The following is a 22,759-nucleotide window of genomic DNA, read 5'->3' as shown; positions in this document are numbered from 1 at the left end:
ATTTCCACAGGTGCTGATTGATCGATCCTCTTCTCGATTCCTTTTGGCAGTTAATGCCACATATCTGACTTCCTTGAGATTGCTCTCCCATATCAGGATGGACATCTTGTGGGACCAGGGTCCGGTTAAGGTCATAGAGACCGGTGCAAACACCACTTCCCACCAGACAGCCTCTCTGACCTGGCAAAGCAGAGCTTCCATTACCCAGAAGGGGCCAGACCTCAGTCTGGAGGGCAGCTGGGCAAAGGAACCATGGTCGAGCCTGTGGAGGGAAGACCTCCCCATCACCCAGAAATGTTGTTTATCATTCATTCACCTCTTCCAGCCAATCAGAGGCAAGCGAGGCCCCCTAGGAAGAGTGGAAAAGCACATGATCAAGGAACTACGTATAGAAGGGACAATAAGACAAGTTCTTTTCAACTTTCTTCCTCTTGCGAATTGTTTGTTGGCCATCTCATTTCAGGAGAAACTTAAAGGCTTAGCTTCCATTGGTGCAGCAGACGCAGTAGCACCGTGACCCAGAGGCTTATCGGCCCACTGAACCCTGATTGATGATGTATTTGACAGTTCAAACAACAACCAGAGGGCCCATTTCCTTCACCTCTAAAAATGAGTCGTTCTAAGAGTAAATATAAAAAGGTACACTTCCCAAGGTATTTGTTCTCAAAATATGTTGAAGTTAGAGCTGAATGAAAGTGGTTCAGGAGTGAAGGGCTTGTAGTTAATAAGTCAGCAGATATTTTCACGTGGATATCAGTGGCTGCACTGACCACACACCTCTTACACCTATCTGCAACCCGTAACACCGTGTGCACACCTCACTCATTGCACTCCATTCGCACCCACACACTCCACTTTCTGTTCCTCACCCATGGCTCAGTGCACTCTCCATCCCTTTGCTCCTGTGTTCCTCTAGTTGCTTAAACAAGTCGTTTTGAATATCAGGGGCGGTATTACATAAGTGCCCCGGGGGCGCAACAGGTGTTTGCACCCACTTTGCCCGCCCCTGGGGCACTTTGGTATTATAAAAGGGGGGCCAAACTCTTGTGCGTCCCCTTCTATAATACCGATAGCCCTGGCGCACTTAAAGTGCTAACAGAGGCTGTTCCCTCATCTGCATAGGGGCGTGCCCTATGCAAATGAGGGAATTCCATTGACTTTGCACCCACGCCATATTAGAGACACGGGCGCAGAGTCAAAGAAGCCCTCAAGAGGCGCACTGACAGTGCACCATTTAAAAGGTGGAGCACTGTCAGTGCACCTCCTGACAGCAGCCCTCTGCAGGGGGAAAAGGAGATCCCATGGACCCACCCACACATCTCCTTGCAGGTGGGTGCAGTCACTAACTGCACCTGCCTGCAAGGGGATCTCTAATCCCCTTTGAAATGACAGGCGGATGCCGCCTGCACTGATAAAACACGGAGCGTCTGCGCTGTGTTTTCACATGAATGCGTTGCCCAGGGGGCAATGTGAGTTTGCGGCTGCCCTGGGGTCAGCACATTCAACATAATGGGGCGCATTGGCATTGTTTTTGCCCGGCGCACCTTTTCAAAGGTGCGACTTGTGCAAACAATGCCAATACGTAATATGGCCCTCGAGCAGAACTCGCGCTGCCCTGGGGGCAGCGCATTCATGTGAAAACAGGAGCAGCTGCTCCGTGTTTCACAGTGGAGGCGGCATCCTCCTGCACTTTCAAAGGGGTTTAGAGATCCCCTTGCAGGCGGGTACAGTCAGATACTTCACCCGCCTGCAAGGGGATGTCTGGGGGGTCCATGGGACCCCATTTACACCCTGCAGAGGGCTGCTCTCAGGAGGCGTACTGACAGTGTTCCACCTTTTAAATGGCGCACTGTTAGTGCGCCTCTTGAGGGCTTATTTGACTACGTGCCCCTTTCTGTAATATGGCGTGGGCGCAGATTCAAAAGAATTCCCTCATTTGCATAGGGTACATCCCTATGCAAATGAGGCAACGCCCTTTGTTGACAGCGCTGGCACTTTAAATGCGCCAGCGCTATCGGTATTATAGAAGGGGACGCACAAGCGTCTGCATCCCCTTCTATAATACCAAAGTGCCCTGGAAAATGCCTGTTGCGCCCGGGGCACCTTATGTAATACGGCCCCAGGCAGTGAAATATTTTTCTTCATGCTTCACTTACATACAAGACTAGTTCAACATATCAAGAAGCAGTGGAGGGTTCCCTGAGACAGAGAACAGGTACAAATTGTGCAGCATCAGTGCAGTAGTCTTATGCATGACAAATGAGGATTACCCCTGCACCCATGTGCCGCCTTTACTAAGAACTTCTTTTCTGTATACAAAAGTCAACCTGATGGGCGTTACCAGTGCTTGTTGTGTTTCTGTGAGTCTTTAGTGGATGAATAATATTGCGAATTCAAGATTCAATGTTCTTTTTGCTTACTTTGTAGCATGGACCAGTGTTTACTGTGTTGGCTGCAGGAAACCGAATGACATTTGTTTTCGATGAAGAAGGCGTGGCTGCATTTCTTACTTCAAAGCAAGTGGATTTTCAACAAGCTGTGCAAAAGCCTGTCCAATATACAGGTAGGACTTTTTTTTGTTAACCCAATGCTGGTCCAAACCAATTCAAAGATTGTATTTTAAACTTAGTTGATATTTGTCTTCAAAGCCCTTGGCTTCCACCAAATGACACAGTTGGACAGTATTAATTAGAACCACAGGAAAGACTCTAGTTACACTGGATCTTGAGGCCTCTGGTTCTAGGCTGGCTTATGTCAAAGGGATCCCACAAAAATATGCCTAGCAGCTGTGATGCAATATGGAGAAGCAGTGCCAAGGTTTGTTTGGTAGTTAATGCAGGGGCAGCTCCTCTGTTATAGCGGAGGAGCGGCGCCCTACTGAAATGCCCTCAGAGACGAAACGTAACACATTACCATTTTATTTTTCATCACCCCGTCCCGAATGGAGTGTCAGGACGGAACAGGATCTGCTGAATGGCAGCAGCAGCAGGGAGAAGGGTGGGCTGCCTGCACGCTTGTTTAAAGTGTGCATGTTTTGAGACGATCAGCCAGACATGCGCACTTTAAACCTCTCAACCCAGCTGTCATAAAGACAGCTGGGTTGAGACTAAGTGCAGGCCTCCAGTGCACTGTGGAGCGCCGCGACAGGCTGTTCTCTCCAATCAGGGCACTGCTCTCATGCTGTTTAACAGCATGAGTAACAATAAAGGGTCTGGCTCATAAGCAGCAAGGCTGAGCTCAAAATAACCAACAAACCACAACCAAATGCCAATTCTGCTGCTGTTCTAGCGAATTGAATTAGTACAAGATGTACGAAGTAACCATCAAAACATCTTAAAGCTCATTAGTCGCTTTTTTATTTTTGAATTTTCACTTAATTTTTTCAAAAACCTTTTTCCATTTTTTATATATATATATATTCAATACTTTTTACAATAACCCACAAATACTATACAACAATTCACAAATCACATCCCACTCACCATTTCACACAGACTACACTCATACACATACACAATAATACATTAATATAGACATAAACCAAACATTAACATTAAACAAAAAACCTTTTTCTTAGGCGAAATTCTATACACTTTTTACATTAGATGAACTTAATATTATTTGCATAAATCCTCCAATCGATGAAAATATACATTTGGAACAAAATGTAACGTTTGGTTTTATCCTCTGGTCTACGCTTTTCAAACCTCTTCGTTTAAGAGGTTCTCTTCAGGACCAAACTCACTCTAAGTAGAGTCTAATGACGGACAACTCTGACGGCACATGCTATTTTAAAAAAATGAATATGGGAACTTTAGGCCAGTAGCTGGACGCCGCTGTTGTGGGTCCAAGACCGTCGCTGTTCGGCGGTCTTGGTCTAGAGCGCGTGACTTTTGCTATTCTGGAGTTGTAGTCGTATCAGTAGTGGAATCAATCTCCTCCGAATCGTGTTTTCATTAAACGGCCAATCGATGTGCCTATATATATAAAAAATGGAAAAAGTTTTTGGAAAAAATTACGTGAAAATTCAAAAATAAAAAAGCGAATAATGAGCTTTAAGATGTTTTGATGGTTACTTCGTACATCTTGTACTAATTCAATTCGCTAGAACAGCAGCAGTATTGGCATTTGGTTATGGTTTGTTGTTTAACAGCATGAGAGAAGGCCTGGATTGGCTTGGGAGCCTGCCTCGAGGAGAGAAGATGGTTGAGGACGTTGCATTCGTTGCAGGAAGGTAAGTGTGTTTTATTTAATTGAATGTATTTTTTTGTGCCACCTGCCTCACAACCCATGGGACATGCCGGCCGCCACTGGTTTAATGGTCCTAGTTGGTTCTAGTATAGCTTACAAGCAGATAGTGGAACTAAGGGACAGATGTATAGAGATATTTTGCAGTCATAAAGCCTGCAATTCACCGAATCACAGGGTATTCAACTGCAATATATCTTCTTCTATTATAAAAAACTTTTTATGAGATGGAAAAGTCTTTCTGACTCTTAAACGTGCTCTTGCGACCATGTGTAAATCACAAAAAGGGGGGAGAAGAATGGATCAAGGGTTTGAGACTGCAAACCGTCCAACAGATAACTACATCTTAAATAGGTCGGTATCTGATTCACAAACGGGAAGCTGTTACTGTGGCTGCCTCAGGCGACTTGCAGTGAGGGGCCACGGCCTGCTCTCCCCCACGTCTTCACAACCTGGATTTTCTTTTTAGGTCAAGCATTGGAGACCTCTTGTATATACTTTAGTATATACTTATCTGTGTATGTACTTTGTGGGCTCTGGAGATCAGATTTGTCTACTTCCGCTTAGGGACTTTTTTTTCTGTTCAACTGCCTCTATTTAACTGTCTTGATATAAAATGACCAGCCGAGGTCATTAAAATACCAGAATCACTTTAGCATTCTCTAGATTTCAGTCCATAGAAATTGTCTTTCAAGAGCTTTGGACTATACCATTTCCCGCTGATTGGCAACATTTCTCTCCATGTGTTCCCATATCTGGCGTGTCACGCAGTTTGGTGCTTACTTTCCCTCCATATTAGAAAAACAGTAGATGTTTCAGCACCCAGGCTAATGTGCTGCATAGCTAAATACATATAAGGTCCCAAAGGCGAGACCGATTGCATTGCAAATGCTTGTTTTAAAGCAGCAAGTATCCCTTTAATGGACTTAAGATGGTTTAAGAAAATATTTCTCTGTGAAAATACAAGTGCAGTGAGAGAGGGAGGTCTGCTGTTGCTCGTAGTCCTCCATCCCTGCATTTGCAGCCAATCACAGGTCGGAAACTGTGACCTACCTAATTCCTTTCCATAAAACAGGTCGTTTTGCAAACCCCTGCGAATATACCGTTTGTGATGCAACATGTTAGTACATAGGTGGCATTCAACGTGCATTCCCATTCGCAAACCAGTCGGTGTGCAATTTGCACATCCCTGGTGTGCAAAAAGAAATAGTACATCAAGTTTCAAAGGTTAAGGGTCTTATATTTAACCTCAATTTGAAATGTTCTTGGGGTACAGAAGAGGTACGATGTGTGTATTTGTATAGCTACACAAACTAAAAGATTGTTGCGGTTTGCAAAGTGCTGAAAGCAAGTTTTGTGGCATTTGATTTATCAGCCTCGCGCCCAAACTTTTGTTTTCTGTTAAATGTCTGTTGCAGTTAGCGATGGCAGTGAGTTTGGAGTGATAGTGGCATGTGTGTTTCAGCCACAAGTCATATCAGTGCATTATTATATTATACGGCAGAATTTGATGTGCCAGTTTTACCTGAGACGATAATGCCTTCCTGGGTGTGAATAGTGATGTCTTTTGCGATTGTGCCAGATTAAGATTTAAGGCAGTTTGTGATGGGGCACGTTCTGCCACTGCAGAAAGAGATGCTTGTGCACAGACACACTGAACACCATCACAGACTGACACTCTCACAGTTTGATCTTCCATTCGCCTTACAATTTGCAATTGCTGGTTTTGTCATAAACAGTATTTATCATTTTACATCGCAGATCTCTGTTGCAAATGCATTCTCTAAGGATAGACAGACCAAGAAAAAGAAACATGTAAAAAAAAATATTTGTCAGTTCTGATACATTTGATTAAAATAAGTACACTTCCTTCCCGTGGAAAAAAACCCTAGTAAACGGACACGAGATGGCAGAGATGTGAAGCTAGAAGTTTAAATGTTTTTGCTCCAAACTCCAACGTTATTATTAATCATGTCCTTATAACACGTATAGAGCTAACTCCTGTGTATTTGCTGCTCTACAGTGTTTACATTATTTTAGTCATGCTGTCTAGCAGGCCATTGATAACTCACCCTTTGCCTGTCTCTTGATTCTGAGGTCAGATGTCTCTTGAGCTGGTCTTCTTGACACAAGCAGCTTGGGTGAGATTCAAATCGCGTCCTTTATTTTCAGCGCTCCAGATACACCCACATTGGGGCTATTTTTCATGCTGTCAGTGAGACAAATGTGTTTGTTTTTTGAGGCTGTGAATCTCTCTTCCCCACTGCCCCAGTTTGTGCCAGGACATATATTTCTGGGCCCCTGGGGACAGCATTGGACTGGCTTGCATGGGATGACTGAACTGTTGCATACACTTTATATGCTATTCTAGGTTTGTATTGTGCAGTCCTGAGAGCTATGGCATATGTTGCATTTTTGAACGGAATCAGAAATCCATTATCCCTTTGCGTGGTAAACATTAATATAAATAAACCATTAAAGTACAGCGTGGCCATACAAATATTTTTTTACAATGACCTACTCAAGATCTTAGTATAAGTATAAGAAAAAGATTTATACAACGTACACAATAAAGGCATATAAATAGACATAGCATCCCTGCAAGTTAACTAACCTTGAATAATTCTGCCAAGCAGTCAGAGGCTAGAAATGTTAGCAGCAAGAAATAGAAGTTAGATTACAAAGGACAAGACCATCCACTGTATATTGTGCGTTATATTGCTGTCTTTTCTTGGTTCTTTCGTAGAATGGACAGGATAAAAGAAAGTGCAAACTTATTTCCGTCACATCACATCATCATCATTACATAAACAGGCTCGCGGTGCGACTAAGGCGTTGTTCCAGTTCCTTGTCACCCCAGACTACATTTTAATTAGTTATCTAGTATATGCAGGGTGTATAATTTCAAATAAAACTTACAGCCCCATATACAAGTTTTAGCAAGGTAATTACGCCATCTATTGGCCAATAAAGATTGTGTGTGAATAACACTCTGGACCATTCATAGTACCGCAGCTTTACCGTGATAAATAAATAATACTATGGAATATTGATAATGCAGCAACTTGACAGTGATAATACGCAGTACCAATAATAGTACAGCAAGCGTACTTCTGATGCTTAGATGACCGGCTAAAATAACTGCTGTTATTGGAGTGTTCCCATATAAACCCCTCAAAATAACAGGTCATACATTTGCCTATTTTAAATTGGATAAGGCATTAGTACAAACTACAATTATTGTCATCAATATCTATGACTGATAACCATCTTAATTGCCCCTGCATCCATTTTGTCATACTCAAAAGATAATACTGAAAATACTTAGCACATCTGCATAGAACACCTAACTTCCAGTAAGCTGAATAATGCTTCTGGCTGCCCCTGGCCATCTTTCCTGCCTCCAGATGTTTGACTCTTGACTAACACTGTCCTTACAAATATGTCTAGTCAAGCCATAGGAACTTTTTTTTTTTTTTTTAACTCTTTATTCATGACTGTGCTCAAACAGGACATTGTACATATATCCATCATTTATATCATACAGTCTTTTCTCGTTTTCTCCCTTTAAACTATAGGCATTTGACATATTGTTTCACATAACTGTGTTCGTACAGGGCGCTACTGACTTCATCTCTTAAGCAATCGTAGAATAGTACATTCACATGCGCGGGTCCTTTCCAGCAATATCTCAGCATCCATCAGTCTTAGTATGACACTGGACCCGCTTGGTCAAGTCGTAGCCATTCCCCTTCCCACCCAACACCCTTCCCGCCCGGTACGTCTCCTGGCATCTCCGCCCATCCTGCACAGTCACCACTGGCTTTAAATGAAAAGAGAGTCTGCACTGATCGGCTCTGGCTAACCTGCGCGCATCTTGGGCAAGGCCCTATTCCCAGTTTCCCTTACTCCAGTCCAACAATCTCAGTTATGCAGTCTCCTCCTGTGGGGGCGTCAAGTCTATATCCTCTAATTCCAGCAGCATCTGTTCCCATTCTTGTGCAACTGGGTGTTTCCGTAGCCCCCTCTCCTCTTCTCTACGCAGAATTACGCATTCAGCCCTACCCCACTTTAGCACTTCAGATCGCCAAGTCTCTACAGCTGGGGGCCTTGCAGATTTCCACTTCATGGTCAGAGCTCTGACGGCTAACAGCAGCGCCAGATCTGTAAGTTTCAGTGGGGCTTTATGTCCTTTAGGTCTTTTCCTATTTCCAATCAGGCTAGACATCGCTCCCTTCGGTATCTGCATGCCCGTAACTGTGTGAAGTATGTGCCGGACCTGTCCCCAGTACTCACTTAGGCGTGGACAAGACCACATCATGTGGAGAAGACCGGCCTCTTCCGCCTGACGCCGAGGGCAGCAGTGGGAGGAGGCAGGGAACATCTTGTGAATCCGCTGGGGGTAAGATATGCTCTATGCAGTACCATGGCCTGTATGAATTTGAACTTCACATTCCTGGACACTCTTCTGGGGTGTTCCAGAACGATTTTCCAGGCCCCGTCCGTCATACCCTCCTCTGTGTCTAGCATCCAGGTGTCTATAAGTGTGTTAAGAGGCATAGCGGCATGTTCTCTAATCCCGGAGTATAGCCACCGCACTAAGTGTCCCCCAGTCCCCATGTAGTGAAGGAGATGTACTAGTTCATGTTGCATGGGTTTATTGCGCTGCGGAGCCCATGTGTGTCGTATGTAGTACGATACTGTAGCGTGTAGGAAGTATTGTCGTGGTGGGGCCCCCGTGGCCTGTGTAAATGAAGCATGGTCTAGGAGTACATCATCCCCGAACAAGTCTCCTACTCTATCCACCCCCACCTCCGTCCATGGTCGCAACCTGCGTTGCGTCAGTCGTCCCTGTGGCGTTGGAAGTCCCAACAGGGGGATATTGTCCGTGTAGGGCTGGGCTGCCGACGTGTACATCAAGGCCTTTCGCCAGCACATCAGGGCTGTGTGTAAGAGAAGATGGCAATCTCAGGGTATCTTGGCCCCGGGTAGTAGGAGGGAGTGTAGCTCACCTCGCGCTATCTGGTCCCTGGTGATGTCAATTTCGTGCAGGTTCCTACCCGCCACCCAGCGTGACAACCATTGTAGTTGACTCGGGTAGTAGTAGCCGCGGAGGTCCGGCACTCCCAGCCCTCCCTGTCTGGTACTAATTTGAAGTTTTTTGAGACTTAGTCTCCGCCGTTCAGTTCCCCAGATGAGGTTAATCAGGATCGTATTTAGAGTGTTAAATATGTGTTGCAGGAGAAGAACCGGCAGGTTTACGAAATAATATAACATACGTGGGAGCATCACCATTTTAGAAACCGATATCCTTCCCATGACTGACAGCGGTAATGACGTCCAAAATTGTACGCTACTGCGTAGGCCGGTAATAGCCCGCCTGATGTTACCATCAATCTGGTCTTCCGGTAGTCTATATACGTTTATGCCTAGGTACTTGAACGTGGCCTGTGCTATCGGGATGTGGGAGTCACCAAATTGTATGTGAGAAGGCCGTTGCCCCTCCTGAAAGTAATATTTCACCGACTTCAACGGGTTAATCGCCAGGCCGGACACCTCTGCAAACCGGTCAAAAATGTCCGCTATGGCCGAGTGGTTGCCTTCCAGGTCCTGGAGATATAAAAGGAGGTCATCGGCGTATATAGATATCAGGTGGTGCGTACCCCTGACGGGAATGCCCAATCCAGCCATCCTAGTCCTAAGGGCGATCGCCAGGGGCTCAAGTGTCAGGACAAACAGCAGGGGCGACAGTGGGCATCCCTGTCAGGTGCCACGGTGGATGTCGTAGCTGTCGGAGACGTGTCGGCCAGTGCGTGCTCTGGCCGTTGGGCATGTATACAGTAATCGGATCCACCGTATGAGGGGGTCGGGGAGTCCAAAGCATGTCAGGACCTCGAACATAAATGCCCATGACAAGGAATCAAACGCCTGCCGGAGGTCCAGTGCGACACAGCCGGCTTGAGATAGGGCCAGTGGCACATCAGACATTAGGGCATGGAGCCTCCTCGTGTTTTGGGACGTGCTCCTCCCTGGTAAAAAGCCGCATTGGTCCGGGTGTATTAGGGCCGGTAGGTGAGCCTGTAACCGCAGGGCTATAATTTTACTGAGTATTTTGTACTCCGTAGAGAGCATGGAAAGGGGTCTGTAATTAGTTAGATCGAGGGTGTCCTTATCGGGATTCGGGATGGATATGATTGAGGCTTGCATCGTTGAGACGGGTAGGTATCCGGTCTCATACGATGTCTTATAGATCTTCTCCAGAACAGGTACCAGTGTCTGGTAGAATTCTACCGGTAGTCCATCCTGACCGGGCGTCTTGCCTCGATTTGAGAGATCGAATGGCCACTCTGATTTCCTGTTGTGTGATGGGTCCGTCCATACCCGCCTGCTCATCCTGGGACAGGACCGGGAAAGGCAGGTCTCTCAGGAATGACACCATGTCCTCCTGGTTCACTGTAGGGGGGGAGGCGTATAATGTACTCAGGTGATCCCTGAAGGCTGCATTGATGTCCGACTGCGTAGACACTATCTTCCCCGTTTCATCTCTGACCTGCGTGATCACTGGTGCTTCGGGGCTATCTCGCACCAGCCGAGCCAGTAAGGCACCCGATCTGTCTGATTCGGCCTGTTGCCGTCGCAGATATGCTTTATGATCAATAACTCGCAGCGTCTCTAGGAGTTCTGCGTGTTCTATATTGCTCGCCTGCAATTCCTCCCTGCGTTCGGTATTTCCACCTGCCGCCGCCTCCAGAGCCTTCAGGCGGTCCTCAACATCGCACAGTTTTCTGTGGGTTTCCTGTCTAGCACCTACAGTCTGTCCTATGGCCGCCCCCCTTATGACTACTTTCATAGCATCCCATACCGTTAAGTTGGAGGTCGTCGAGTCCCAGTTCTCCCGGAAATAGTTATCCAGCGTATCTGACAAAGATGTGCGGAAGGGACCGTCTTCCAGTAATAACGGGTTGAGTCTCCAGGTGGGCACTGGAGTCGGCACCCTCCCCCATAGTAGGTCAAGTGTCAGAGGTCTGTGGTCGGAGAAGGTTTTGGCCAGGTAGTCTGAGGACTCACATTTGGGTATTAGAGAGCTAGTGCATAGGAACCTGTCTAGTCGGGTATGTAGGGCATGTACTGGGGAGTAGTAGGAATATTCCCTGTGTGTCAGGTGTAATGCTCGCCTCGCGTCTGTCAATCACCATCCCAGGAGCCAGGTCCTGTATGAGTCCGTCAGTCTGTGTATGCCTGTCGTCTGGAGGGGGGGATGCGACCTATCCAGGTCCACGTCCAATATCAGATTCCAGTCCCCTCCCAAGATCCAAGGGATATCAGTCCAATCAGCCAGTGCTCGGCCCACCCTCGTGAGGAATGTATCCTGCTCAAAATTCGGGGCATATATGCTGCCCAGGACCACTAATGTGCCATCCAGTGTGCCTTTCACGAGGATATACCGTCCCTGATCGTCAACCTTTCTCTCCAGCTCGACAAAGGGGGTGCCGTGTCTCACCCATATGGTAGCCCCTCTGGAGAAAGCAGAGTATGTCGTGGTAAACACAGTGCCTCTCCACTTCTTCCGCAGTGTGTGTGCCTCGGCCTGTGGGAGGTGGGATTCTTGCAGGAATACAATGTGTACATGTTGTCGGAGTAAGAATGCGTGTATTCTGTGTCTCTTTTGTATAGCGCCAAGTCCCCGCACGTTCCAGGTAGCCAGTCTGTACTTCCCTATAGTGTCAGCCATACTCAGTAGGGAGTGCCGTGGGAAACAGTGCCCTCGTCTGCAGTGCAGGTACTACTGTCAATAACCAGGAGACGTACTTCTGCCCACCCCAAACTTGAACTCTTTTGGCGCAGCTTGCAAACACTGCTGTGCCGAACCATAAAATGTAAACCGTTACAAAACAAATACTGGTGCATACGCCTTTGGGGGTTGGCTAAGCATGTACCTTATCCTCATAGACTTTCAGTTCTGCGTCGCCGGCTCAACGGCGCCGCCAGGGAAGCTTTGTTAGCAATAGTACTTTTCTGCCTCCGGGAGGGGGAGGAGGAGAAGAGGGGGGGGGGGCACCGGCCACCATGAGATCGCCTGAATTTACTGTAATCCATTTTGGTAGAGTGTCTCCTCGTACTCACTCAGAGGGAGGTACATATCATTATAGCCCACGCTCGGCCGCTAGGCGTCTCAGAGCAAGCAGACAGAGGGCACTCCTCAACCATCGAGAGGACCCACCCCCCGCCCCCCACACCCCAGCCACATTCAGAACACCATTAAAGGATATCAATAGGACATCGAGGCTCAGGTTACTTTGTATTGGACTGTCACTCTTGGCCATTGTCCAGTAGTTCATCCGCCGCCCTCGGCGTTACCGTTGGGAATAGGACCATGCTGTTTTCAGAGTCTGAGTGCAGTGTGCTGTCCTCCGTGTCCGTATTGATTGTGACATGTTCGTTCCTAAAGGAGCCCACCATGTCCACAGCTACCATCTGGTCCTCCTTTTGCTGCGGCGCAGAGGGTTTGCGCCGTCTCGGTTGCGCAGATTGCGTGGGGGAGGTCCTGCCCGTGTGCTCCGAGTCTTTCCTGGAACTGTTGGGTGACGCTCCTTGGGCCGCCTCGACGTCCATCACCTCGAGCCATTCCCCTACGTCCGTGGGGCTCTCGAAAAAGTGGGTCTTATTGTCATATATTATCTTGAGGCGAGCCGGGAACAGCAAGGCATACCGGAGGTTTGCCTTCTGGAGCCTCTTCTTGACCGCAGCGTAGGAGGATCTCTGCCTCTGCACTTGGTTAGTGTAGTCCGGGTATAGCGAGATTCGCTGATTTTCGTATTCTATTAGCGATTTCTCCCGGGCCTTTTGGAGTAATATGTCTCTATCCCGGTAGTTAAGGATCTTGACGATCAGCGGTCGTGGTGGTTGTCCTGCTCATGGCCTTCCCGTGGGAATTCGGTGTGCTCTTTCGACACAAAAGAGCGGCGACAGACCCTCCGCGGCGACATGATCTCGGAACCACTGTTCCATGAACTCCGTTGCGCGGGACCCCTCGCTGCGCTCCGGAAGCCCAATGACGCGGATGTTATTGCGCCGAGTGCGGCCTTCGGCATCCTCCACGCGCTCCATTAGGGTCGTCACCTGTTCTTGTAGTTGTTTAATAGAGGTAGTCTGGTCGGCCACTTTCGGGGCTATCTCCGCCAGCACCACTCCCTGGTCTTTCACCCTGTCGGCCAGCTTGCAGTGGTCCACTTTCAGTAGAGAGAGGTTTGTAGTAAGGGTTCCCATTTGTGCCTCCATGGCGAGTCTGGAGTCCCTGATCTCCTTTAGGATCAAGTCTAGCTTGTCAGCTGGTAAGTCCCCAGCAGGAGCTTGGTCCGTTAGTTTCGGTATGGGCCCCTCCGTCAGAGCCCCTGGGCCCTGTTCCGCAGCCGCCGGGCCGTCTTTCCCATCGGGGATTTTAGTCCCCTTCCGGACCATGGTAATTTCAGCCAGGCGTGCTCAGTGTCTAGGTGTGGGTGTCTCCCAGGGCGGCACTCCTCGACTCTCCCCGGCCCCACCAGCCGTTATCCTCTCGTCAGGTCCTTAAGCACGCTCACTGGGATTCACCACGTGGTACAGGGGGGCCTCTCGGACTCTCTCTCGGCGGCCTCTTCCGGCTGTGCAGGCCTTCATGCAGGGGGCTGGCTGGGGAGGGGGCTCCCGGGCGCCGGTAGGCACGACTATTCCCTCAGGTCTGGCCCCATGGTGTTGTAGTGCCGCCCCCAGCGATCAGAGGCGGCTCCGCTTTTGGGTCCCAACAGCAGCGGCAAGGCCGAGTCGCGCCGGGAGGGGGGGTAGTAAGAAAAAAGGGGGGGAGGAATCCCGGGCCCCGCAGCAGGGGTCGCCTCCGGGTATTGGCTGCTCCACTCCCCTGACCCTAGGCGACGGGCCGCTCCGGTCCACAGGGCTCCCAGTGTCTCGCACCTCTCTGGGTCTTTCGGTCTGGTTCTGGGCAGGGCACTGGTCCTCCCCCCCGCAGTCAGCAAGGTGTTATGTCCCCGGGGCCAGCCCCGTCTTCGCCGCCCCTCCTTACCGCCAGTAGCAGTGTAGGCAGGTCTCGAGCGGTCCGCTCCAGAGCAGCTGCAGCGTCTCCCGTCTCAGGTGTCCCGCAGTCCGGGCTCGCTCTCTACTTTAGACCCCGGTTGCCTCTCTGGGGATTAGGCCGCAATCGCCGCCGGCTCCTCCTTGTGGACTCCCGGGCCGCCGGGATCGCCGAGGCCGTCCGAATGTGCCAGAGTGTGTGCTCGGGGCGTCCAAGTCCGTCCTCCTCGGTGTGTCGGACAGCCCCGCAGGGGCCCACCAGGGATGTGTGTGGTCCGGGTGCGTCTCACCCTCCAGGCCCCGGCCGCCGTCAATGATACAGGCCACAGCCCCGCCGGGCTTCGCTGTGCAGCCCCCTCGGCCGTTCCGGATATCTGAGCCCAACCAAAGCGATCAGGGAGTCCAGCTTCACCAGGTCCGTCCCTTCTATGGTGTCCAGCGGCCCCGTAGAGGCTTATTCAGGTTATTTGCTTCCCGGCGGCACCGGAGCTCTAGCAGACTCCGTCCGCCATCATGGCCTGCTAGCCACGCCCCCCAGCCATAGGAACTTATGATGCATCAAGCATCCTTTGACATTCTCAAATTATTCAAACCAAAACTCCTTAGTTGTAGCTATGACACTCTTTCACACTCTCCCCTCCTCCTTTCCAACACCAAACAGACAAGGACATAATATGCTCTTATTTTAACTCTCTAACTTGCAGATTTCATGTGTCCCACTAAAGAACACTGTTCACAGGTAACTTCACTGTCAGAATCTATCACATCCAGCTGAGATGGCACTGAAACAAAATGAAGATGCTGACCAAGTGATGGATGGATGGATGAATAGATGGATGGGTATACGGATAACTTCATGCAGGTTTCAGGTCCTCTTGCTAAACCCTTTCATGACCCATTTGCTGATCCTTTATGCTGATCCTCACAAACCTGGAGCGGATCACTGACATAATATCGACTGTCATAATATCGAGATGTCAAAATATGAAGGTAAAAATATGGACTGACAAAATATCGACTTCCTATCTTCAAACAGGTAAGTACAAAAATATCGACTTTAAAATATCGAGTGTAAAAAATATAGACTGTCAAAATATCGTTTTTTTTAAATGTCTTAAAAGTAATTTAAAAGTAATATAATACTAAATAAAATTAATTTTAACTTATTTAAAATACTTAAATAAACATAACATTAAAAAATAAGTAATATAACTTTAAATTTAGTAATTTATTTTGAATACATATATATATATATATATATATATATATATACATATTATTAACAAAACATATACAATATTTTTACCGTAGGATAGCAAGAGGTTTAAATGTACTGTAACGACTCCAGTGAGAGCAACAGAAGGGAAAGCGTTGGATAGCGTAGGGGTAAAAATTACTATTCCCACTCTAGAGAGTGCAACAGTAGGGAAAGCGTTGGATAGCGTAGGGGTAAAAATTACTATTCCCACTCCAGAGAGTGCAACAGTAGGGAAAACGTTGGATAGCGTAGTGTTTAAAATTACTATTCCCGCTCCAGAGAGTGCAACAGTAGGGAAAGAGTTGGATAGCGTAGGGGTAATTATTACTATTCCCCACTCCAGTGAGTGCAACAGTAGGGAAAACGTTGGATGGCGTAGGGGTTAAAATTACTATTCCCACTCCAGAGAGTGCAACAGCAGGGAAAGAGTTGGATAGCGTAGGGGTTAAAATTACTATTCCCACTCCAGAGAGTGCAACAGTAGAAAAAGCGTTGGATAGCGTAGGGGTTAAAATTACTATTCCAATTCCAGAGAGTGCAACAGTAGGGAAAGAGTTGGATAGCGTAGGGGTAAAAATTACTATTCCCACTCCAGAGAGTGCAACAGTAGGGAAAGCGTTGGATAGCGTAGGGGTTAAAGTTACTATTCCCACTCCAGAGAGTGCAACAGTAGTGAAAGAGTTGGATAGCGTAGGGGTAAAAATTACTATTCCCACTCCAGCGAGTGCAACAGTAGGGAAAGCGTTGGATAGTGTAGGGGTAAAAATTACTATTCCAACTCCAGAGAGTGCAACAGTATGGAAAACGTTGGATAGCGTAGGGGTTAAAATTACTATTCCAACTCCAGAGAGTGCAACAGTAGGGAAAGCGTTGGATAGCGTAGGGGTAAAAATTATTATTCCCACTCCAGCAAGTGCAACAGTAGGGAAAGCGTTGGATAGCGTAGGGGTAAACATTACTATTCCAACTTCAGCGAGTGCAACAGTAGAGAAAGCGTTGGATAGTGTAGGGGTAAAAATTACTATTCCAACTCCAGAGAGTGCAACAGTAGGGAAAGCGTTGGATAGCGTAGGGGTTAAAATTACTATTCCAACTCCAGAGAGTGCCACAGTAGGGAAAGCGTTGGATAGCGTAGGGATAAAAATTACTATTCCCATTCCAGCAAGTGCAACAGTAGGGAAAGCGTTGGATAGCGTAGGGGTAAACATTACTATTCCAACTCCAGAGAGTACAACAGTAGGGAAAGCGTTGGATAGCGTAGGGGTAAAAATTAATATTCCCACTCCAGAGAGTGCAACAGTAGGGAAAGCGTTGGATAGCGTAGGGGTTAAAATTACTATTTCCACTCCAGAGAGTGCAACAGTAGCGAAAGCGTTGGATAGCGTAGGGGTTAAAATTACTATTCCAACTCCAGAGAGTGCAACAGTAGGGAAAGCGTTGGATAGCGTAGGGGTTAAAATTACTATTCCCACTCCAGGGAGTGCAACAGTTGGGAAAGCGTTGGATAGCGTAGGGATTAAAATTACTATTCCAACTCCAGAGAGTGCAACAGTAGGGAAAGAGTTGGATAGCGTAGGGGTTAATAGTAGGGAAAGTAAATACTTTATATATAAATATAAATAACATAAATAGTAATACCAATTACAAATTAATTAATATTTAACAATTGGATAAAACATATTAAATAATTATTTATAAATACAAATTAAAATTATTTAATTATAAAAAGTACCTACTAATACTAATTAATTAACTATTAACAATAAATTAATTTTCAATTTAAAAATTAATCTATTAATTTTATTTACCAATTATATTTTAATTAATTACCAATTAATAATAATTTAACAATTATTTCTAAATAAATATCAATAAATACATTTACAAATTTAATTAATTATAATTAAATTACTTCCCACCCTATTCCCCTATAAACCCACAACCCGCTACAGAAAATAAATAACTAAAATTATAATATTTATCAATTAATCAATTATAATTAATTACCAATTATATTTTAATTAATTACCAATTAATAATTAATTAACAATTAATTCTAAATAAATATCAATAAATAAATTAACATGTTTAATTAATTATAATTAAATTACTTCCCACCCTATTCCCCTATAAACCCACAACCCGCTACAGATTTATATTACACAAACAATTAAAAATATTATTAACTGACCTTAAATTCGATATTTTTGTTGTCTATATTATGTCTAGTCGATATTATGTCCATTCTATATTTTTGATTCGATATTATGTCCATTCTATTCGATATTAATTTTTTCTAGTCGATATTTTTGTTGTCTATATTATGTCTAGTCAATTTTATGTCCATACTATATTTTTAACTCAATATTGTGTCTAGTCGATATTATGGAATCAATATTTTGACTCTATACCACCTGGAGCATGTTGAAATATAACATTAACAAACATGTCTTACAGACAGAAGGAAATCTTATTTTTTTTAAATGTCGCTGCTTTATTCTCATTTTGGCAATGAAATAGTTTAAATCAATATAGCACAGTAACAGTACATCAGTTGTTTTATTGCAGTGAGGTAATTACCAGTGACACCTGGTCGATGTAGATTCAACAAATATTCCTAAAAGGTTGGCTGAGGGAAAACGTCTCATCACATGCTGCAGGGCAGAGATGGGAGGCAAACCTAGAATACCTAGAAGTGATGGCACAAGTCATTCTCTGCCTGAGGTGAGCAGAACCTTTCATCTGCCCATATTGGACCATATCTCCTAATTGTGAGATCCTAATTTGCACAGTCACTTAAATCCCTTGCATGAGTTTACCTATTTCAACTAGTTTCCCACCAAGAGAGGGGCCTATGTGATAATTTTACCAGCCCAGCCTATCACCTGCAATACTTCTCCTTATGTACAGAATACCACAAGTGTGAGCAGAGGAAGTCCTGAGCATGTACATAATATGCAACCAATTGAACCTTCTAATCTCTCCTTTTATCACTTGGCTGAAATAGGGATTGATTCACTATTTTGAGCAGTGCTACCTGAAAGCAGGAGAGATAAACCATCATCCTGGACCCCATGTGTTGGCCCTGGCCCTTTTGGCAGGTTCACCCCTAAACTTTTTGCCTTTTCACTGACCTGATATTAGTAGTTTTTGGCCTCTGCGCACTTTAGCACTGTGGCCCAGTGTAAAGTGCGTGCACGCTCTGAGTGCGTGTGGTGAGATTGGCGTGCCGAACCATAGGAATGCATGGGGGATATGTGTGTCCATCGTAATTCCTGGTATAAGAGGAGTGCAGGGGCGAGTTTAGTATGCATGAACTCGTGAGAATAAATGCTGCGCAATGGTGTGCGCAGATGTATGGTAACTGGTGGAGAAATGGCACTTTTAGAAGTTGGCATTTCTGTGTGTGGTGTGTCTGCCTGCCTGATGTGAATTGCTTGTCTGGCTTGTGATTGACAGGTGCTGGATGGTGTGGGTGGCTCCAGGAGCCAGGATGAGTCTGCCCAGTGGTGAATAGAGAGATCTGCAAGCAGATGGGAGGGAAGAGTTGCACCTAGGACCTGAATAGGACTGTGCCTTCCCTCCACAATGCTGGCTCCGCCCCCTGTGGTGCGTCTAATCCCTGAGCCCCCACCTGACAAAGGAGAGAGGAGCTGAGTAAAACAAAGTGCTCCAAAGCTTCACTATACCAGTTCTAACTGGTATCCCTAAACCCTGTGCTGTGACACAAAGGGAAATGAAATATAAATATAGGGGCTGTGACCCCATTAAAGTGTTCTGTTGTGCTTTTGGGTGCTGATCCTGACTTGGAGGGGGGCCTGCTGTTGCTGGGCTCCAGGAGGAACCACCACTAGGGACTGCCTCCCTGCTGGAGGGCCCTGTGAGCTGGCCCGCCTGAGCCCAGCCTTTGCCCCCTCCCCTTGAACCTTGCTTTGATTCTGGCGCCGTGAGAGCGCTTGCCTTCCATTTCTGGGGAGCGCTTGCTCTCTGCAGCTGAGGAGCAGCGCTTCTGTTTTTGGCTGCAGCACGGAGCTGCTATCATTCTGAGGAGGAGGTCCCCGGCATGGCGATTCCCCCGCATTTGTGCCCTTTTCGAGCGGGAGCCCACCCCGCTGATAGTACTTGAAAACCGAGCGGGAGCCCACCACACATTGGTGTCTTCGTGGCGGGAGCCCACCCCGTGTCATTGCCGCCTTGGAGAATTGACTTCTACAAACGGGAGCCCACCCTGCATTATTGCCGCCTTGGAAAATTGACTTCTACAAGCGGGAGCCCACCCAGCATTATTGCCGCCTTTGAAATGGATTTCTCAGTGGAATCACCGCCGCTCCCTGGCCGGGTCCGTAATTAGAAGAGAGGCGCTCCGCCGCCCAAGTGAAGCCGGAACGTTGCCTGGCAACCGGGACTCCCTCCACCACGTCATCACGACTCAGAGCGGCGGCAGGAAGTTCCGGCTCCAGGGAAACCGTATTGGAGTAAGAGGGCTCCAGTCTCGTCAGATGCCTGCTTAGGAAGGAGCCGCTTCAGAAACAAATCCCCAGGTAATACGCTCCCAGCGTGCTTTGTGGACGTGAGGCCGGGAGCTGGTGAAGAGCCCGTGGGGGAGGGGGGGACGCTGTGAGCGAGCTGGCGCACAGGCGAGATTCAAGGAGCATCCTTGCAGCTATTTTAAATACAACGTGGGGGCATTTGAAGAGAACGGTGCCCCATTGGAGGCCACGTGCAGTGGGGGCATTATGCAGACCAGCGTCTTTCTGGTGATTGCCAAAATAGTGGGGGCCATAGTTGGAGGCGGTGTCCTCTTTGGTGACTGGTGCGCCCTCGCGCCTCGTGAAGGGGGACAGTTTAATTTTTAAGTAGCGAATCCCAGAGTAGGGCTCCACAGGCACTGTGAGTGCCAGAGCCTGCGAATCTTCACAGCTGCCCCGTTTTGTCAGTGGGCAGCTGCAACGTGGAGGCATTTGCTTATTTAAGGAGCCCCAGTGAGGGTTGAGGAGGCACGCTGGTGCCAATGCTCAGTTTCACAGCTGCCCAGCAATTAGTGGGCAGCTGCTACGTTTAGGCCAGTTTTGCGCACTTTACTTCGCTGCATGCGCAGCCAGCCCTGAGTCTGTTGGACATAGGGCGTTGGAGCCCCTGAGAGAAGGCCAGTTGGCCTGGGGAAAGTTGGATAATATTAAACACTGCGTTTATGCGTAAGGTGAGGCCTAAATGTGATGTCTACTGCGCCATGCCTTTATGCCTTAATCTATGCCTCCAAAGATGTTTATGGTTATGAGGTTAGTGTGTAATATGGTTATGCTAATGGTTTTTAGGCCCAATGTGTTTTATGCCGAATGTCATGCCAGGATATGTTAGGATGGTGTCTAATGCTTAGGTCATTATTGTACTAGTAGTTACTGGTTGTGTTTTATATTTGCATTTACTTACCTTTTCTGATGGAACTGACTGTGGCACGATTGGCCTGGTCCTGTAAATAATTCTCCTGTGAATATTGCTTAGTGCCAGTTGGCACGGTGTATATTATGTGATTATGTTTCTAATGTATTTATGACAATACAAAGGCTATTTTTAGGTCTCGCACCTGCGATATAGGGCGAAGACCTGTCGCAGCAAGACCTTTTGTCGGCGGCTCTGCTTACAAGGAGACAAGAGATGGGCACGCGCAGCCTCAGGAATCGGATCAGGTCACGCGCTCGCTGTGCCCATCTCCTGTCTCCCTTGCAAACCACGGCCCGTCAAAGCGCAGGCACCGAAGTCACAGCACACCAGCACCGGCCCGACCAAGTAACTCTCCCCTGTCAATTACTCGTGCCTACATACAAAATCCCTCCGTGATGGCTGACGCCCCCCCGTTCACCCCTCACCTGCACAGCGATCCCGGCTGCCTCTCCGGTTCCACAGCTGCCGAGACAGGGCCTCCGCCCGTTCACAGCCCCTATTAGCTGGAGCTAGCGGCAGCACACACGGCCAAGTGTCACTGCGCGAACCGTCTGACGTCACTGGCAGACATTGCTTGTTTTTGGTTTGCGGACAGTCGCAGAATCGAAAGCACAGACTTTCAGTGAGTGTGTTTTTAATTTATTTATTTAAATCAATTGTTATGACTATGCTTTTGTCCCTGCCTGTTCAGCTGCAGCGCCCATCTGTGCCGCCCCCTCCCCATCACTTTGTTATTGTTTCTGCAAAGCTGAGCAACCGGATCCCAGCTGAGCCGAAACCCCAGTAGGTCACCGTACACCACGTTGAGGGAGGTCGAATTTCAAGTCCGTTTCATGCTAGTTATTGGAAATTGTTACTTTCTGAACGTCTTCATGTTTTCTCCCCTGAAAACTAATTGGTAGAATGGACAATAACGATATGTATCAAAATAGAAAGGCGACAGGGCATAGGGATGCAGGTGAGGGCAAAGGAAAACAAAACAGATGGTTCCTGAATCTCTAGGGACAGCACAGCAAACGGCAACATAATCTGGGCAGCAGCTCACATGATGTTGGTTGGCTTCTGTTTGAGTAAGATTATTGAAGTCTGGCATGGATTTCAGGGCTGCACTCGTTTTAATCTCGCTCGTGTCGTTGTTGTTGAAAAGGAGTGTGATTCCAGCGTGCCTTCGCTACAGGGCGTAAACAATAATAATGCATTAATAAACTGGTCTATTCATTACCAATGCACATGTTTCATGACGGCAATTTCTATCTACTTCCATTGTTTTAATAAAATAGGCATCTACAGAATTGCAGCAACATTTATTATCACAATACTAAGTATAGATTTGACAAAGAATGATTTTGGAAATATTCCCCGTGATAGCAGGGTTCTCATCTTTGTTCAATCACAGCTCTCCAGTCCCAGTACTTTATGCACCAAATCAGTCGGAGATGCCGCTGATATACACATGCCCTAGCTCCTGGGCTTGGTAAAGCCACATTTGTTTTTTCTGTTTCCAGAGAGATGCATAAGTTAAGAAACACGTATTTGCAGCTAGGAAGTCTGCTTACTTTATAAAGGAAAGGGCTTTTTCCTTCATTGTCGAGTTTGTGTTTCTGTGGATGGGTGATTGAATGGCTGTGATACTGAGACAGTGGTTGCATGGATGAGTGAGTTTCTTGATAAGCATAGAGTGAGTCAACAGGCTAATGAGTGGTTGAATAAGTGAGTGCACAGATGAATGGTTGGATGAAGTTGAAGCTA

At 47.0% G+C, this 22,759-nt stretch overlaps 1 protein-coding gene across 2 annotated transcripts in view; it reads left to right on the top strand.

Moving 5' to 3' along the window:
* CYP39A1 (cytochrome P450 family 39 subfamily A member 1) overlaps positions 1 to 22,759 on the top strand; it is a 265,029-nt gene that overhangs the window by 23,668 nt on the left and 218,602 nt on the right. For both annotated transcript variants that reach the window (XM_078647646.1, XM_078647647.1), the window contains exon 2: positions 2,428 to 2,563. In XM_078647646.1, the coding sequence (XP_078503772.1) occupies positions 2,428 to 2,563 (136 nt within the window). The remainder of the gene's footprint in view (positions 1 to 2,427; positions 2,564 to 22,759) is intronic.

This window comes from Lissotriton helveticus, chromosome 6, assembly GCF_964261635.1.
Source record: "Lissotriton helveticus chromosome 6, aLisHel1.1, whole genome shotgun sequence".
Classification (NCBI taxonomy): Eukaryota; Metazoa; Chordata; class Amphibia; order Caudata; family Salamandridae; genus Lissotriton; species Lissotriton helveticus.
This window is presented reverse-complemented; position numbering and strand designations above follow the sequence as displayed.